We start from the raw sequence: 20645 nt of genomic DNA on the forward strand, positions 1-20645 counted from the left end.
TAGGGGTATGTTTTGTTCTTTGTATGCCGGGTTTTCAGAAGCATGCTATCTTTATTGATGTAGTAAGATTGCTAAACAAATTGGTAGTTGAACACCCTAGAAGCAACATAGCGGCAGACTATACAGGGGACGGTGACTTACACCGCACTAGTTGGAAGGTAAGCGCATTGATGACTGACCTACCTGCACCAGCAGCTCCGCCGCGACCCGTTACTCCGAGGTCGCCCCCAGGCAGACGTACCCGACTGGGGCCTTGCATATACGATCCCTCCACAACTACCCCCGACTGGGTTGGAAGTATCACTGGTCATTTGATTCTGAACCACGCTAATTTCAGCCCTGATGAGTCACAGGTATCGCCCTGTTGACGAAACACGTGTCGGCTGGCGTTGTAAAATCTGAAAAGAAAAAATCTACATAAAGCTAACGTGTTGTGTTAACCACATTACCGGTGTCAATCTATCTTGTTTCCTTACTGTTGTGATATCAGAAACCATTTATTTTACGTGTGCCCAGTACCCTTTTTCGTATTTGTATGGTGCCAAGGCCTCTCCCGGCTTGCTCCTTCAAGAGGGTTTCAGGGTTCCCCTCTAAACTGGCAGCACCGTCATACGAACATATCCTTCACCCCCAAATACAAACTGCACTACTTGAAACGCACTAATCCTGCTAACCGCAAAACCCATCACTGACGACACAGCATTGATGACTGACATCCAGGGGTATGGCTGATTGCAAGGTAGGGAAACTGACTATCTTCACATGGAATTTCAGGGGTTTAGGCGATGCGAGGAAAAAGCGGCACATTCTGGCATATCTAAAGAGACGCACATTGCTATGCTGCAGAAAACACACTTCTTCCCACAAAGTACCAATACTTTTGCGAGTAGAATTTTCTCCTCATACTCCACCTACGCGAGAAGGGAGCAATACTCATAAAAAACAGGTGCAATTTCACTTGGCGGGGGCGCCATGGGATGCGGATGGCCGTTACTGACTGGCGTGGGGGAGAATGAGATCTGTGTCCGATCAATATTGATGACCCGCAGTTCTATAATACACTCTGGGCTAAGATATTTGAAGCTGGTTCCAGCCACATCACCTGGGGTGGGGATTTTATTGTAACACTAAACCCGGTTCTGGATAGATCACACCCGGCCCCTCATCATTACACTAGAGCGCGCGAAACATTGGAGGGCACTATTACCGATTTTCAATTGATAGATGCCTGGCGACACACCCATCCACTCCTGTGGGAAGGTACACATTACACGGCGCATGCTGCATCATGGGCAAGGTTGGACTGTTGGCTGCTGTCTTGTGGGTTGGGCCCGACAATAGACCAAGTGCAGCATCTGGCCAGGACGTACTCGGACCATGCCCCAGTCAAGCTCACCCTGTTCTCATCTGACTTTAATGTGCCGAGTAGTCCTTGGCGTCTGCATGCTCCATGCTTGCTGGATGCTGTATTTTAGGAACAACTGCGAGATGAAATACAAGAATTCTTTTCACGCAATAAGGGGTCAGTAAATAGTGTAGAAACCATTTGGGAGGCATTTGAGGTAACACTCCGTGGTTTCTGTATAGCTAAAGGGTCGGGGTACTTAAGGACATCACCAGCCAAATACAAAGGCTTGAGGCAGAACTTAAGTTGCTGGAAGCTGACCTAGCCACAGCACCGACCAATGCTGCCCAAATTAAGTTTAGAGAGGAGCTCACAGAATACATGGACACAGCCCAGAGAGAAGCGCGGTTTCGGGGTAAACACTGGGTGGCACGAAGCTACGGTGAAGGGGAACGGCCGGGTAAAATGTTGGCACATATGGTCAGGAACCCTCGCGATGCTAATTTTATTCTGGAGATAGAGGACCTAGAGGGAATGGTATACCGAGACACAGCCAATATACTGAATGCCTTTACATAGCATTACCAATGCCTATACACGTCAAAAAGGGTGGATGAATTAGATCTAGATGACTATCTGGAGGATATTTGAAGGAGTAGCGTGTGCACACCTTCCCTTTCGTGCTTTATCCGTTTCATCTTTTTAAACTTTTCATTTGCGTGCGATCAGAACTGTTTTTGTCCCAACACAGTATTCTTGAAGATAGAGAAAGGAGGGGGTCGCGTTTTGTGACCCCGTCTGTTGCACTGCTAGTTAACTGAGGAACCATTCCTCATGCGTGGAGTTCTATTTCTTCAATGATTCAACAATATGATCAGTAATCCATAATTTTTACATCGTTCTTATGTTTCAAGTGGACTTCAAAATTGGATCACTCCGGAGACAGCCAGATGGTATTTAAAATGTTTTATTTAGCATTTTCAAATCTCTAATGTTGCTGAGGCTTTTACACAGACATGTGCTTAAAACATTATTCCGAACAAGCCCTTCTTTTCACCCAATGCATTTCGAACTAAAAGTTCATCGTCAGGGGTACTGAAAGAAATCAATAAATAAGGGCCACATTAACTAATATTTTAAAAGTAACATATTGAATACATTGAAATAATACATATCGATTTATCAGTTATGAGAAAAAAAAAAAAAACATTTGACCCAAAGTGAACTTCTCTAAGTATACAGATTCATCACGCAGTGTTCGCGGCGGTGCCTTCACTTAAGTCTCACCCTAATATTTGTACATCATTAAATTAAAAGGCTTAGTCCGAATGTTATACTCTCCCCACACACCTAGCTGGTCTAAAAACAAGCCTCTTCATTTAGATGAAAAATGTACCTGGTAATGTGCAAAAAGCAGGCGGCTTGTGTCAAATCTATTTCCTTTCTGTGCCGTGAGCTTAATCACAGGTTCCCCTCCTGACTTGTTCTTTAATCCTTAACCCACGTGTCACCCCGCCTCTTTCTTAATTGACATCACATGATCAGAAATGGTCATCGTGTGTATTTGTGTCTAGGGAAACTACCTATCCCACCATGCACCTGCGTTGTTAAACAAAATCCGCATGTTCAAGATTAGACAAAAAGATTTACGCACCAACACAATCGTCAATTTGTAAATGTACATAATCGCTAAATACTAAACAATATTTTAGTGAGCATACAAGTAAATCATAATACTCTCAGCGTCAGTTTAACGAAAAATAGATTAATGCAGTCTCTGTTCTGAAACAAAATAAGCGTGGTCCATATTCGATGTTGTTGTCTGCATTGTGTCTGGAAGTATAGCTGTCTCCTTAGCGAAAAAGTCCTTACGAAAGTTATTTTTCCCAAGTTAGGTCAAACAATTGGGGTGCACACTGCTGTGGGACAAAACTGTTTGTAGAACATTTGAAGGAGTAGCGTGTGCACACCTTCCCTTTAGTGCTTTATCCGTTTCATCGTTTTAAACTTTTCATTTGCGTGCGATCAGAACTGTGTTTGTCCCAACACAGTATTCTTGAAGATAGAGAAAGGAGGGGGTCGCGTTTTGTGACCCCGTCTGTTGCACTGCTAGTTAACTGAGGAACCATTCCTCATGCGTGGAGTTCTATTTCTTCAATGATTCAACAATATGATCAGTAATCCATAATTTAATCCAAATTTATCAACACACTATTATTTCAAAAAAACATGCTATTAAAGACCTAGTATAATTAAAGACATGTTCACATAGTTTGATGTACCAAAACAACAATCGTCAAACAGTAAACTGCATGTGTGAATATGGTAATGAGGAAAACACATGAACCTTAGGAGAGTTACATACATGGATTACATCTACGGCAAAAATTAAACTTTATGCCGATGATATCATGTTGATAACCAAGACGGATATCCAATCTCAAACTGCTGTTTTGCAGCTTTTTGAAGAATTCGAGACCTTAGGAGGTTACAGAATTAATTTAAAAAAAACTGAAATATTAGTGTGTGGTGGGGAGAGGTGGATTTACATGCGGACTTAGCTGGTTGCATTAATTTAAGACCAAAACGGTATTTAGGGGTTATGTTTTCCACCTCTTTATCCGATTTAGTTAAGTTGAATTTTGACCCACTTGTACGAAAAGTACAATCTTTATTTACTAGATGGGATTCACTACCACTCACTATCATGGGATGGGTGGCACTTATAAAGATGTCTGTACTTCCACTATTTAATTTTTTATTTTCAGCTATTCCGTGCTTCCTACCCAGTAGTTTTTTTTCAAAAGTATAATCATTATTTTCAAGCTTTATATGGGCTAAAAAACGTCCTAGGATAGCAATGAAGACACTCTACGTAGATATTGAACTGGGAGGCTTATCTCTTCCCAATCTTAGAGATTACTATAGTGGATATTTTGCCCAATATTTAGAACGATTTAAATCAGGAATGCAGAATCCAAATTTATTTATTAATTTCTTCTTTGACCAAATTAGTCAAGAGGTTCAAACCCCAGTTCCTTTGCACATCCCTAAATCGCCAAAACTCACCCGATATAAAATAATGTATTGGTTCTTTAAACGTCGTGACGTTCTTCTAAAAAGATATTCTCTCCCGCAGTTCAATGCTAGAACTCCTCTAAGGAATGCTCTAATTTTTATGGGAATCAAAATCGGAGCAGATATTGTTTGTCAATGGGAGCGGGCTGGGTTTTGCACTTTATCAGATTTTATAAGAGAAGGGGCCTGGCTGTTACCAAGAGAAATGCAGCAATTAATCCCAGGAAAGTTTATGTTATCCAATTCATATGTTTCGATTTTTAAAGTATTGGGACAAGTTGAGTCAAGAATGATTGTTTCTCCTTGTCAGTTGTGGGATGATTTGTTTTTGATTTCTCAGAATAAGAAGCCAGGAACATGGAAACGCTATTTAGCTCATTATACTGAATTAGATCTTAGTACAAGAGTCATATTAAAAAATGGCAGGAACAAGAGAATCATGTTCTTACTATGAATACCTGGAAATGTATAAACAAATTGAATTTTAGTGTTCTTCGTGGCTCTAACTGGAGGAGAATGTTCTTTTTTACTAAATGGCTCCTATATCGAACTCCTGCCGCCATCTCAAAAATGTATACGAATGTCAGTGCCATCTGTAGATGCAAGCAATATAGTCCCGCCAATTGGTCCCACACTACAGCTTACTGTGTTAAAATTGTCCCTTTTTGGAATGAGATATTCGAATACTTACAAAAGGTTTGTGGGATTCAGATTGCTTATAACGTCAAATTAATACTTTATGGATATGATACTGATCTCGATTTGCTAGAACAGTTGGTCAAACTATTATTTATTGCGATGGCAGTAGTGAGGTCCTTGGTGCTTCAGAATTGGAAACTAACACAAGCTCCTACGTTTAATGCCTGGCTAAGGAAAATGAGAAATGTTAGAATAAGTGAATTTCGTTATGCACAGCGAATTGGGGGGATAAGGAAATTTGATAAAATTTGGAAATCATTTTTTGACTAATATTGGAAACTGTATTTTGTAAATTATGACTTTGTATTCTTTGGTTGTATTGCATTTTCTTTTCACTAGTTGAAACCTGATACAAGAACTTCAATAATAAAAAGTATTAAAAAAAAAAAAAGATATTCGTATGAACTTTTAAATGGTCTTTTTTAAACACTTGAATTAATACTGTTTTACAAATGTATGTGTTACAATGTGCTTTTTAATGGATGGAGAATAAAATATACAGTGTTCAATTGACCCATATTTCGTTTTTGGAATTTGTGGGATTAACTTTGTTTATGTTTTGGTGATAAATAATTTTCATATAAGCATGAATGTGATGTGATTGAAGCTACCCAAAGGGGACTGTATTATTTACTTTGATTTCAGCTATACATAAAGCCAATAACATACAGAGAAAGGACTAAGGGAGGGTGTGTGCATTTGTGTGTATTTATTTTTTAACTGAAAACAAGGTTAAAGTCAATTAGGGTTAGCTTTAGTTTTAACAAATCAGCGAATGTTGAAAATCAAAACCTAAGAAGCAGGATCTACGCTGAATTGAGTATTTTTCGGTTTAATTTGAGATGGCACTTTGAGCAAAAAACGATGTATTGGGACAAGAGTTAGGTCATGAGCACTGCATTAGGTGTAGGATTTATGTTTTGCATGGCTATTGTGCGAGTTATAAATTGCGGCTTAAACCATAAATTGCAAATGTTTCATTGGTTTTAATTTGCAACCATAATTTTTGTTTCAAGTGACTTTCTGAGGTTTCTATTTTAGCATACGCTGTGGTGTTAAAAACAAAGCTAACATTTGCAATTTATGAGTAAAGCCACAATCTATAACTCACCCAACCAACAGCCATGCAAACCAAAAATCCTACAGCAAATGCAATGGTCATGATATAACTCTTAATGCGAAAATACAAAAATGTGATGATGGAATGCTTAAATTAACCTCAGCCATTGGGAATTTCTCTAGCCCACATCCAAATCCATTGTTTTTTGCCTACTGTGCCATTTCTGTTAGACCCAGACATACTCAAATTAGCGTGGATCCTGCTCCAAGAGGATAGGGCTGTGTGTGTTCTAGTTGTGAGAAGAACTGGTTTGGCAATTTGGGTTGGACTGTTCCTGTGGAGCAGGACCAAATCAATCAATCAATCAAGCTTTTGTAAAGCGCACTGTTCACCCGTTAGGGTCTCATGGAGTTGGGGAGAGGGCGGGAGGGAGGGACAGGCGTTAGGCGCTGCTACTGCTTGAACAACCAGGTCTTGAGGAGTCTCCTGAAGGTCAGTAGGTCCTGGGTCTGTCGTAGGTCGATGGGGAGGGTGTTCCAGGTCTTGGCGGCGAGGTGGGAAAATGATCTGCCACCGGCGGACGTTCCTGGTATGTGTGGGATGGTTGCGAGGTTGGCGAGTCATGTGTTGAGGTATGCAGGTCCGGTGTTGTGGAGAGCCTTGTGCGCATGGGTGAGGAGCTTGAAGGTGATCCTCTTGTTGACGGGGAGCAAGTGCAGATCTCTCAGGTGTTCTGTGATGTGGCTGTGGCGAGGGATGTCGAGGGTGAGGTGTTCTGTATGTGTTGGAGTCGCTTCTGGAGTTCGGCTATGGTTCCCGGCCAAACTCCAGAAGCGCCTGGGTGACCGTCCTTCCTGGTTTCAGTGGGGATCCAACTGTAGATCTTACGGAGCATGCGGAGGGTGTTGCAGCAGGAGGATGAGACAGCGTTGACTTGCTGGATCATTGATAGCGAAGATTCTAGGATGAAACCCAGGTTGCGTAGCTAATTTGCATACAGCAGGGTGTAAGCTGAAGTGGAATGGTGGGCAAAATATGGATGAACTGGGATGTGGCCGAATAATTACAAACGGCAATAATCAATTCAAGCATTCCATCCATCACTGTTTTGTTTACTTCAGTGTGAAGACCGAAGTGCAACAGGTGTACCCAGGTGTGGTTCCCATGTTCATACAGCCACTGGCACCAAGCTGCACCTGTTGACAAGCCCCAATAAGGGTAAAAGAGGTCTTGGGCTACTACTGTTCTGTTTCAGAGAGAGCCTGACTTGGCAGTTCGGGATGAACTGTTCCTATGGGAGCAGGTTGAAGGCCAATTTGCATATAGCTGGGTCTAATCTGAGGTGGCATGGTAGGAACTGGCATGCAGCCTAGAGTTATTATCAGTGGCTGAGATGTATTCAAGAATTCCATGCATCACTTTTTTGTATATTTAATGTGAAGTCTTGAGTGCGACACAGACATGGGTCGCAAGTTCATTGTGCCACTGGAACTAAGCTGCACCCCACTGGAAAGGGACAAGGCCTTGGATTGCTTGTGTTCTGGTTCAGAAAGGACCTAGCTTGGAAGTTTAGGCGAGACTGTTCCTATTGGAGCAAGATCAATGCTGAGCTGCTTACATCTGATCTAATCTGAGGTTGCACATTGGGCCAAAAAAATGATGGACTGGAATGCACCAGGAGTAATTATAAACAGCCAAAATTAATTCAAGCATTCCATCAATCACAGTTTTGTTTACTTCTAACCCCTAATGTGTCAGACCTTCACAGACTTACGATTCGGATACCTCAAACTCTGCCAAAAATGTTTTTAAAAACCTACTAAAAGAATTACACCAAAACGAGCAATGGTATTTCCTTGAGAAAAGTTCTGGTTTCACGTCAAGTTTGGTGTAATTCAATGAATCTTTTTTTCCTGTGTCAAAGCAATTTTTCCTAAAAAATATACTTAAAAAGTTAAGATGCTCTTTTTTAAAATACCCCCTTATTCTTGCATGCCCCACCCCTCTTTTTAACAAATCTTCATGAATCCTGCCATGATGAACTCGAATAGAATGACATTTTCTTTGGGAAATTTTTGAACAGATTCATAGAATAGGGACAAAATTATGAAGAAAACAAAACCGTCTTTTAGGAAAATCTGAGCAGAGCCATTGCACAAATTACACAAGTCCCTCCTCGTTTGGACATCAATTCTACCACTCAAGTGCACCTCAAAACATCAATACCAAATCACTTCTAGTACCTTTCCAATATCCTGAAGTGTTGCAAGTTCTAAAAGCTGAGAAAAGACATCCAAAGCTGATCGTAGAAAACCTCCAAACTTTTCATTACTGTTGTGAAGATCTAATGTAACCTTGTAGGAAACAAAATAGAAAGAGTATACACTACTGTTTCAGAAGCTGGCTCATGCATATTGATAATTTCACAATGTACATGTAGTTCAACACAAATCAGACTTCCATCTGAGAAGATTTTTCGGTTAACATAAACACTGCAGTGCATGTATTAATGATAACACAGTAAAAATACCATTCTGTGATGCATATCATTCTGGTAAGGTGGTGTTAGATGAGGTGATTTTAGGCAGGACAGAATTGCAATTCCATAGAAGTAGAGACCCCATTTAAAGCATCTGCCACTACTGAACATTGGTTTTAGAATACTTGCCTGTTACAAAGTAGCAAAGGTAGGTCCACTAGTGGATGTTCAGGCAACATGTGCACTTTCACCAGCACATTTAAAGTTACTGGGCAATTTCACTGGTGGAATTTCTGCCTATACGGCAGGCACTCGCAAAGAATCTCTAATTAGGAAACACACTGCTAGTACACCAGCATATTTAAAGGGTTCTCTTTCATGCTAGGAGTCCCCTACTTACACATTCTTACCTTATAATATGAACTTTCATCACTCAAATTTATATAAGTGTAAGCAGCAAGACTTATAAAGAGAACCAGAGCCATAAAACTGCTGCGGCTAAATTCCTTGGTGAAGACCTGGTAGCCAGTGGAAGAAATGCAGTGTCTACTAGGTCCTTCATGGGGACTAGATTGGGAAAGCCTGCAAAGGCAAGGAACAGAATGAGACGGACAGCAAATTAATCCCACGATTTCTGTGGCAATGTCTTGAGAAGGAAGAAAGCTTTAGCAGATGAAAGCAGGTTTCCCAAAGACTGAGATGAAATAGTTACCATGAAGTAAGCCAGAGTAAAGATAGTAGTGAAAGTAGGGAGGGGCTGAAGAGGAAGGAACATTCTTATATGTCTTTAAATGGACCAATGAGATAACAATTCACTAGAATTCACCCTCAATAGAGTTTTTACCAAACAGACACTAGGGACCTCTGGGAACGCAGTTTATGGTAGAGACATGATCGAACCGCAGATTCCTTACCTTTGAACTTCCAGGAGTCAGGCTGGATCTGGAAGATTTTTCTTAGTAGTAGCCCTGCTCGCCAGTAGGTGGCGGTGGTTGACTCCACTTGACATTTTTGGCATCGTATTTGTCGTTGTCATGATGTCCGCATTATCAATATAACCGCCACTTTGGCGCGCTGATGTCAGTAATTTTCATGATTTTCCAAGCAACAAACGCAGAGCCATGAAATGTCCGACCATCGTGTGTTAAAAAAGAACCACTGGGGCCCTGAAGGGGAACATCCTTGACACTAAAAACAATTTCTCAGTGCAGGGATGATGGGTGAGTGGGTAAGGAATCTGCAGCTAGATCATGTCTCTACCAGATAAGGCGTTACTGAAGTTAAGTAACTTGTCCATGTGATAGAGACATCTAGCAGCAGATTCCTTATCAGATACCCAAGCAATACATTCCCGGAGGAGGGACTGCGGAGAAATTTTAGACAAGAAAATCCTGCTGAACAGATCAGCCAAACAGGCCTTCCCTGTGAAGCTGAGAATCCAGGCAAGAGTGTCTGGCAAACATGTGTAGAGACGCCCACGTGGTAGCTTGACAGATATCAGCAATCAGAACGCCATGCTGGAGGGCTGTGGAGACTGCTTTCGCCCGGGTGGAATGGGCTCTAAGGCCTTCAGGGGGCTGCTTCTTTGCAAAGGAGTAACAGATGTTTATGTTATGTTGTTGTTATGTTATGTTATTGCCACTTTTATAGCGCACAAATCACCAGGGGCATCTCGGCGCTGTAGAGGCACATCTGAGCAGGGGATCACCAAGGTAATTAAAACATAAGCTTTCAGTGGTTTCCTAAAAATATTATAGTTGGGGATCTGACGACGAGGGATGGGTAATTTATTCCAGTATCATGGTGCTAGGTAAGAGAAAGTATTGCCCCGCGTGCTTTTGGCGCATACGAGGCACGCACAGAAGAGCCTGCGAGCTGGATGTGAGATTTCGGGATAGTCTGTAAACTGTACGTTTTGTTTTTTAAGGTCGAGTGGACATTTGCCTCGCAGGGCATTATATGAGAGGCAACAGATTTTGAAAAAGGACAGTTTCTTCACCGGTAGCCAGTGCAGTTCCTTCAACAATGGGGCAGAGGGAGTTTTTGCGGGACGGTTCAGAGTGAGTCTGGCCACGGTGTTCTGGACCACCTGTAACTTGGAGATAATGTCTCACCTACTTCAGCCAGCAGTGCATTCCCGTAGTCCAGTCTACTAATCACCATGGCCTGCACAAGGGTCCTGCATGAATTTGTGGGCAGAATGGGAAAAATTCTGAGTAGAAGGCAAAGAATATAGTAGCATGAACTGGTAGTGGCGGCAAACCAGATCGGAACCCTGATTGTGAAGGATCTAAGATTTGATTTGTTTCAAGATACAACCCCAACTGTCTATTTATTAGATTTTTAAGTAGCGTGCCCAACAGCGGTAGTAGAGATATTGGGCGGTAGTCACTGAATACACGTGGGTCAGATGCAGAGGTTGACCCAACGAGAGATGGTTCTCTTTAGAACAGCATGCCTATTCTTTGCTCCCACGTATCCTATAAAGAGTTGGTCATCCACCCGGAACTCTTTAGTGCAATCAAGATCGAATGATAACACTCTTTTTGGGTCCTTGCGGTGGAGACGCTCCTCCTCCTTGGAAAGATACGGAGGTGCATAGAAAGTGAACTGAGTAACTGACTGTCCCAGATGAACGGGAGTTACAAACTTGAGCAAAAAGGACGCCCTAGTTCTTAGCACCACTTTTTCTGGAAAAACTGTCAGGTAAGGAGGCTGTGATGATAGTCCCTGCAGTTCTCTCACCCTCCTAACAGAGGTAATTGCCACTAAGAATGCTGTTTTGATGGTAAGCAACCTTAAAGGGCAGTTGTGCATCGGCTTAAACATTGCGCACAACAAAAAGGTGAGGAGCATATTAAGGTCCCATTGTGGCATAAGAAAAGGAAAAGGGGGTGGGTTACACCCTTCAAAAACCTCTGCACCAGAGGGGACTTGAAAAGTGAAGGCTGATCTGGTAGTCTAAGAAAAGCTGAAAGGGCTGAAAGATAACCATTCAAAGTGCCCAAGGCAGAGTCCTGCTGGGCCACGGAAAGGATAAACAAAAGGATATCTGCCAGGGAGGCAGACAAGGGGTCAAGGGACCTTTCTGTACAATATTGACAAAATGTGTTTCATCAGCAGCCGTATACTGATTTCACAGAGGGACGCCTGGTTGCCAGAATAACCTCACAGACTTTGGCAGGGAGGTCAAAAGTTGTCAACTGTCGCCGCTCAATCTCCAAGCAAGGAGGCTGAGAGTGGACAGGCTTGTTGGAGAACCCTCCCCTGCTGAGATCCTCCCATGGGGCAACCTGATCGGAGGATCGATGCTCATGTCTAGAAGCTCGGGATACCAAACTCCCAGTGCCCAGTCCGGAGACACAGGAATAACTTGAGCCTGATCGCTCAGGATCTTCTTGAGCACTCTGGGCAGGAGTGGTATGTGCGGTAAAGCATATAGGAGGTCTGAACTCAACTCGTGGCAAAAAGTGTCGCCGAGCGAGAGCCACCTTGGAAACTCCAATGCACAAAACTGCTGACATTGCGTGTTCCCTTAGGGGTCAAACAGATCTAACCAAGGCTCTCCCCACCACAGAAAGAGACCCTGTGCCACCTCCGAATGGAAACGCCACTCATGATCCGCAAGGCACATTCAGCTGAATTTGTCCACCCTGGCATTCAGAGAACCAGGCAGGTGTTGAACCACCAGGTAACTGTCCGTTTGTTCCAGCCAAGTCCAGAGACGCAGGGCCTCTTGACAGAGAGTCCAAGACCCCACACCACCCTGTTTGTCACAGTACCACATGGCAGTAGTGTTGTCTGTGAACACCTGTATCAGCCTTCCCTTTATGGATGGTAAAATGGCTTTCAGTGCCAGTCAGATCGCCTGAAGCTCAAACAGATTGATATGGAGCCTGCCTTCCACCAGAGACCAGAGTCCTCTGATCTCCACCTCTACCCGAGATGGCGGTCCCTTCCCAGAAGGGATACATCTGCCACTTTTGTGAGATCTGGGTGTGAAAGGGGGTGGGTCTGCCCTTGATCCAGTCGCGGTCTATTAGCCACCACTGTATGTCTTACACAGTGCCCTCCAAAATCTGAACCAGGTTGGTGAGAGTTCCTCGATGCTGTGTCCATTGGAACTTCAGGTCCCATTGCAGAGAATGCATGTGCCACCGGGCATGGTTCACCCGCAGGATGCAGGAGGCCATGAGGCCCAACAGTCTCAGAGTAATTTTTACCTAAATCCAGGATAGAGGCTGAAACATCAGTATCATAGCCTGAATATACTGGATTTGTTATTCGGGAGGGAAATACCGAATCTGCAGTGTTGCCAGAACCGCCTCAATGAAAGGGAGCATCTGGGAGGAGGTCAGCTGTGACTTTGGCACATTGGTAGTGAACCCCAGCAAAAGCACGAGGTTCCCCATAGTCTGCAGGTGGAAGACAACTGTTTGGGATGAGCCTGCCTTCAACAGCCAGCCGTCAACACCCAAGGGGGGCTGGTGAGGCAGAAGTTGAGAACTGCAAATTGAAAGTGCTTGTGGCCCACTGTAAACCGCAGGTAGCGACGATGAGCAGGCAGGATGGGGATATGAAAATAGGCATCCTGCAAGTCCATCGCTACCATCCAGTCGCCTGGGTCCAGAGCAGACAGGACTTGAGCTAGAGTGAGCACATTCAACTTCTTCATTTTGAGGAAGCAGTTGAGGGTTCTGAGGTCTAGGATAGGACGAAGGCCTCCGTCTTTCTTTGGGACCAGAAAATAGCGGGAATAACAACCACAGCCTATTTCTGGCCCGGGAACTCTCTCTATAGCTGCCTTGGTCAAGAGAGTCTTGACTTCCTCACGGAGCAGAGCAAGGTGATCCTCTGTCAGCTGATCGTACACTGGAGACATAGATGGAGGGGTCGTCTCGAAGGGGAGGGAGTAGCCCCTTCAGACTATTTGCACCACCCACCTGTCTGATGTGATGTTCCACAAGTGGTGGAGATGATGGCATACTCTGCCACTAACTGGCTGTGAATGTTCCTGGGGTATCGGACTAGGAAGGTTTTGCGGTAGAGGAGTGGATCGGGACTTCGCTCGGCTTCTTTCTTCCCGACCCATGGGTCAGGGTGAACAACGTCCACGGCCTGCAGAGATTGCTGAACTTGCGGGCCCGCTGGCCAGCATAGGCTTAGCGCGGTTGGTAGCCCCATCCGTAAACATGAAAGGAACGAAAAGCAGATGTGGGCCGGGAAGTTTGGGTGAGGCCCAAAGACTTGGCCGCGAGTCCTTGAAACGCATAAGGGCAGCATCTACTTTTCTCGAAGAGCATGTTCATTAGGTGTGCTTGGACATCCCCTGGAAAAAATGATATTTTCAGCCAGGTGTGGTGTTGTACGGCCACCATCATGGAAATAGCTCTGTCCAGCGATTCTATCGTGTCAAGGCCACATCTGATGGCAAACTTTTCTGCATCTCTCCCATCTTTACCCTTTGAGAGTGCCTAAAGCAGAGCCCTGCTGAGCAAGGACCGAAATAAAGAGAAGGACTTAGGAAAGGGAAGCAGAAAGAGGATCAATAGATCTTTCTGTCCAAGATTTCATAAATTTGTGCAACCGGCAGGCGTACACGGTCTTGGCAGAGTGAGGCCTGGCTGCCAAAATAACATTACAGACTTTAGGAGGAAGGTTGAATGCTATCAACTGACACCGCTCAATCTCCATGCAAAAAGGCACAGAGTTGACAGTTTCGGGTGGGGGACCCTCCCCTGCTGCTGCTGCTGCTGCGACAGAAGATCCTCCCACAGGGGCAGCCCGATCTGGGGATCGAAGACCAGCTGGAGAAGCTCAGGATACCAGACTCTCCATGTCCAGTCTGGAGCCACAATAATTACTTGGACCTTGGCACTCCTGATCTTCTTGAACACTCTGGATGGGTGGTATTGATGGAAGGCGTGCAGGAGGCCCAAGCTCCATTTCAGATGAACAGAGCTGCAGAGTGAGTGATACCTTCGAAATGTTTTCTGACACTGCACGTTCTCGGAAGAGGCAAACAGATATAACCGAGGCTCTCCATACTGCTGAAAGAGATTTATTTATTTATTTAGTGTTTTTTTAGAGCGCGAACTAGACCTCTTAGGGTATCAGAGCGCATTACAGTAGTAACAGGTGGGATACAAGGACATAGGGGGGAAGAGACCCAAAGGGATAGGGACAGGTAAATGCAATATATGGTAAAACAATCATAATACCCGGATACATTTTGGGGTAAGACCAAATCGATACGTTAAGCTAGAGAAGCAGTCTCAACACCCGGGAGGTTTGTTCGGAAGTTCTGGGAGGGTATCATAAGGAGAAAAGCCCCAGGGATAATGCTGTAGCGATAGGTGTGGCAAGGTTACAGAGGTGAATGTAACGTGAGCGTTAGGAGAGGAATTTGCCCATTAGGAAAGTTTGGGCCTCCTGTTTGAAGTGAGCTACAGACGGTATTCTTCTGATGGCGGGTGGGAGTGAGTTCCATATTCTTGGGGCAGCCCCAGAGAAGGCTCGATTGTACGTTCTTTTTTCCTGAAGCATGCAGGTTGGAGCAAAAGATCTCTGGTGTACCGGCAGTTTCTGGCTCCTCCAGATATCACAAGTTTCTGGACGAGAAAAACAGGGGACTTGGAGTAAAGAGCCTTGTGGGTGATGCAAGCCAGTTTAAATTGGATTCTGGCCTCAAGAGGAAGCCAGTCCAGAGCTTTAAGGTGGGGTGAGATATGGTCGAACTTCTTAGAACCAGTTAAAAGTCAGGCGGCGGCTTTGAGGCAGGCTTTCAAGGGTGCCAGAGTGTTCTTGGGTAGGCCTGCGAGGGTGGAGCAACCATATTCTAGCCTAGAGATGACTAGAGCCTGAATTGCCGATTTTAGATCTGGGGTGTCGAAGAATAGTTTCAGGTTTCTTAGGTAGTTCAAATGAAATCTGGCAGTTTTGGCCATCGAGTTGATATGGTCACGCATGTTCAGGTTGCCGTCTAAGGTAATTCCAAGGGATTTAGCAGATCTTGCGCCACCTCTGGCTGGAGATGCCATTTGCGATTTGCTAGGCATCAATGGCTGATTTTGTCCACTCTGGCGTTCAGAGAACTTGCCAGGTGAAGAACAACAAGGGGAATGCCCTGCTGTTCCAGCCAGGTCCGGAAATGCAGGGTCTCTTGACAAAGGGACCACAACCCCACCCTGCTCTGTTTGTTGCAGTACCAAATGGCAGTAGTCTGTGAACACTTGAACCGTCTTTTCCTTTATTGAATGAAGGAAGGCTTTCAATGCCAAGCAAATTGCTCAGAGCTCCAGCAAGTTAATGTGGAGTCAGGATTCCGTTGGAGACCAGAGTCCTCTGCTCTCCACTTCTGCCAGGGGGCCACTCCATTGCAGGAATGACGCATCTCTCACTACTGTGTGGTCTGGCTGGGGAAGGAAGAGAGGTATTCCTCTGGCCCAATCTTGCTCTGTGCAGTTCCTGCCAAGATCTGGACCATGGCAGAGAGATTCCACTGATGCTGCGCCCGCTAGAACTTCAAGTCCAGCTGCAGAGCCCACATATGCCATTTGGCATGTGTCTTTAGCAGGATGCTGGAGGCCATGAGGCCCACTACACTCAGATTCACTGTAGGAAAGTAGAATCTGCTTTCATGGTTACCCCTACTTTTTGCCTGGGGTTATGCAGTTTCTGACTAGTCTGACTGGGATCCTGCTAATCTGGACCCCAGTCTCTACTTTCTCCCCTAATCTGAATATGGTGAGTACTTGGGTAAAACTCAGATTAGCTACTGGTGTACCGTTTTAAGTCCCAAGTATATGGTACTGAGGTACCCAGGGCATAGGTACACCAGGGGGTCCACAAGGGCTGAAGCATGTATTATGCCAACCATGAGACATCCCTCAAATGGTGACTACAGGCCGCCCATTGCGCCCTCTGTAAGCTGGTGCTAGCGCCACTTATGACAGATATAGGTTTCCCGATATCGGAGGTCACTGCACTTAAAACCTATAAGTCACCCCTAAAGCAGGCTTTTCAATCCTGAAGGCAGGATGCTCGGTTCTAAGTGTGAGGGTGCCCCTGCATGAGCAGGATACACCTACAACCTTCGGCGTCCATTCTCCCAGGTTGCAAGTGCATCTGCCATAAATAGAGTGGCCATGCATCATTATAAGGCTCAACAACACATGTGGTGGTTCTTCAACACCCTCCAGGCCTGCACTATCTTCTCATCAAGTTTGAGGATAGTATCCCAAATTGGAAACCCAGGAACCAAACCCCTGTGCATCACGTTGACTTACCGTTACCAAGGCTTGTTGGCTTTCTTCACCAGAGATCTTTGGGCTCCAAGAAGCACCAGCCTCGAGCATCTCACTCGACCAAGATCTTCATCTTCACCGCATCTCTTGCACCGTGGACCTGCATCTTTGGTGAGCTGCTAGAGGTCCTCTTGCGACTTTTGTGCCTCCGGCCTGTGGGTCCTCTTGAGGGTCTTCCTGGACTCCAGTGGGCTCCCCTGATTGCTTGGGGCCTACCCAGACTGCCCTGCTCGTGGTGAGCCACTTGGACCTTGCTGATCCAAGCCCTGCTCTTTTTTCGCTTGTGATGTTGTTTCCAGTTGCCAAGGCTTGTTGGTGCTCCAGACGGACACTGACTCCTCAGCTCTCGACATCTGACATGTGACAGTTTGTGAACGGCTCCTGGTCTTCCTCAGCTTCGCCTGGTCCACACAGCTGCAGTGCCAAGGTCATCATCAACTCTCCTGCATCACCCGACATCAGTAGGCATTGGTCTTCCATGCATCCTAGTCACTCCTGAGTGGCATAGACTCTGTCCCCACTGCTTGCAGGTACTTCACATCCTGAATTCACCTTTGGGTTACACCTGACAGATTCACCTTCTTCCCCAGCTGCACCTTCCTGAAGTCCTCCATTATGTTAGACGGAGGGTTTCCAACGCCACTTCGTACCTGTACACCTGGCTTCTCTGGTGTAGGTATCCTGTTTCCTAGGGTATGCAAGAGTGGGGTGGCTCTCTAACCTTCTGTTTTCCACTGGGTGTCTTCAGAGTCCACTGTGAAGGGTCCTTATTCTTTAAAATTGCAACAGTGACTTAAACATTGACTTGAATTGAGCATGCAGTTGTGTTCCATACACTACCTCTGTGGGGTTTCTGGGTACTTACCTTTGGTGGTTCCATGAGTCCCCAGCACTTCTATGTCTCCTGGGTACAGTGCTGACTTGGATTGTGGTTCGCATCCCACTACTTTAGTATATGGTTGGGTCTTCCCCTGGGAGACCAGTGTATTTTTGTGCTACTTACCTGTTTTATTTGCAAAGTATTGTGTGCATCTCTCATACGCGGATGACGTGGTACTAATGAGCCAAACAAAGATTGGCCTGCAAAGATGCCTGAATGAAATGTCAGTTTACATTTCAGAAAACAAACTTGAAATAAACACATCCAAAACAAAAACTATGGTGATTGGAAAAAAACAGTTAAAAAAACAGACAATCTGGCTCAATGGAATCCAACTCGAGGAGGTAAAAAAATACAAATATTTAGGCCTTTATATTGACAACTCAAGAAATCTTACGGAGCATAAAAAATATATGTCTCAGAGATCAAGCGCACTAACATTTGCTTTCAGCCTATTAGCTAAAAAGCTGAAGGGCCCTTCCTATAAACCTTTGCTCGCCGTAATGAAGGCAAAAATCCTGCCAACTCTAACATATGCCAGCGCGGCCTTCCATGGCGAGGATGGAGCGCACCTAAACCAACTAATGGCCTCCATCTATAAAAAAGTATTCCAGATTCCAAGGTCAGCTTCCCCAGCCCAGGTTCGTCTGGAATTCGGCCTTACAAATGAAGAAGTTGGCAGAACGTACGCGACGGTGAAAACCTGGTATCGATTCAAGCTAAACGCTGCTACATCAAAAATCAACGAGGCCATCTGGTCTGAACTAAATCAAGACAAATCTTCTCCCTTCAATAAATACCTTTGCAATTCCCTTTTGGCCACATGCACGACAGAAACATGGAACAAAAACTTATCGTACCAATCATTTAAACAAGTTGTAAATAAAGCATCAAAAATACATTCATTGCTAGTGGACAAAAACATCCTAAGATCAAGGTCGCATGCCTGGATGGTGATAAATCACTATAAGTCCCTTGCACCGGCAGCTTATTTATGCGAAACCTACTCAATTAACGTAAAAAAACAACTTATGGCACTGCGTTTTGGAACACTACCATCCCAGGCTGAGCAGCCAGCTTGGCTGCACACAGGCCCTAAATCATGCCGGCTGTGCGACCATCACAAAGAAGACTTTATCCATATCATTTGCACATGCAAAAAACTGCGGGCCGAACGTGTAATCTTTCTCAAGACAAGTTTCAACGAAAGAGGTATTAGATCCTGCAGAGCCGCAATAATGGCTTGCCTAAGCCCATCAGACCCCCGACTGCATGGCAGACTGATCAAATTTCTTAAAGCCTTTAAAAAGCTTTGTTAAAAGGGTCAGAAGCTGGGCAAACGAGGTCTAACCTTCTGCATTGAACTTTTAAAGAAACAAAATGTTTTTATACTTAAATTCCTGCTTTTAACTGCTTATCATAAAATTGCGCTCTTGCTACTTGTTTTAAATTGTTATGGTTTTAACTAACTAAACAATAAACATTACTTACTTACTTACTTGTGTGCATGGTGTTATATCTTCAGGTAGGAGATATTGTTATGTGTTAGTGAGCATCTCATAATAAATACATATTTTTATAGCTACACTGAGTGGTTCTTTTTCAATTAACCTAGACTATTAAGATTAAGATCTGGTAAAACAAGCTGCTTTATACTCCTTCTGGACTAAGACAGAATCCAGGATAGAGCTGAAACATCGGTATCATAGTCTGAATATTCTGAACTTGCAGCTAGGAGGATAGACCTGAAACTGTACTCTGTATAGAACAGCTCCAATGTCACATTGATGAAGAACACCACAGAGTGCAAAAGGTTCGCCATAGTCTGGAGATGGCAGATGACAGCCTGGGGCGAACTCGCCTTTAACAGCCAGTCATTGAGATAGGGAAAGACTGGCACCCCTGATCTGTGCAGATGATCTGTGACGACTGCCACTACCACTTGGTTAACACCTAAAGAGTGCCGGTAAGGCCAAAGGAGAGCACGGTGATCTGAAAGTGCTTGCGGCAGGTAGCGTCGATGGGCAGGTAGGACGGGAACATGAAAACAGGCGTCCTGCAAGTCCAACACTACCATCCAGTCTCCTGGGTCCAGGGCAGACAAGACCTGACCTAGAGTGAGCATTTTGAACTTTTCCTTTTTGAGGAATTAGTTGAGGGTTCGCAGATCTAGGATAGGACAAGGGCTCTTGTCCTTTTTCAGGACCAGGAAGTAGCGGGAATAACAACCACAGCCAACGTCTGGCGCTTGAACTCCCTCCATGGCTTCCTTGGCCAAGAGGGCCCTGACTTTCTCCTGAAGCAAGTTCAGGTGATCCTCCGTCAGCCGGTCGTAAGTTGGAGGGGTTTAGGGAGGGATAGTCTTGAAGGGGAGGGAGTAGTCCCTTCGGACTATCTGAAGAACCCACCTGTTCGATGTGATAGTTTGCCAGTAGTGGAGGCGATGGCTGATTCTGCCACCAACTGACCGCCCATGATCTCAAAGGGCCGGACTAGGAAGGTTTGGAGGCTGTATGGAGGAGTGGACTGACCCGACCTCTGGCCGCCTAATCCACATAGTCGAAATAACCGCACCCATGACTGCACAGAGGTTGCTGAACTTGCACAGTCTTGTGGCTGAGATATGGCTGACTCAGCTGAAAGCTCCTTCCGTAGCCATCAAAAGGCTGAAAGTCAGACGAAGGACGGGTGGCTTGTCTAGAAGAAACGGGTGCCATCATAGGGCATGTCCATAAGGGAAGCCTCGACATCTCTAGAAAAGCGAATGTCTCAGCCAGGCGTGGCGTCAAACAGCCACT

General features: G+C 44.9%; 1 protein-coding gene across 2 annotated transcripts in view; it reads right to left on the reverse strand.

Annotated features, from left to right (window-relative positions):
* Positions 1-20645, reverse strand: part of HTT (huntingtin) — a 2178328-nt gene that overhangs the window by 1186303 nt on the left and 971380 nt on the right. For both annotated transcript variants that reach the window (XM_086964158.1, XM_086964157.1), the window contains one exon: positions 8426-8536. In XM_086964158.1, coding sequence (XP_086820284.1) covers positions 8426-8536 — 111 coding nt within the window. The remainder of the gene's footprint in view (positions 1-8425; positions 8537-20645) is intronic.

Source organism: Lissotriton vulgaris, chromosome 3_2 (genome assembly GCF_964263255.1).
Source record: "Lissotriton vulgaris chromosome 3_2, aLisVul1.2, whole genome shotgun sequence".
Lineage (NCBI taxonomy): Eukaryota > Metazoa > Chordata > Amphibia > Caudata > Salamandridae > Lissotriton > Lissotriton vulgaris.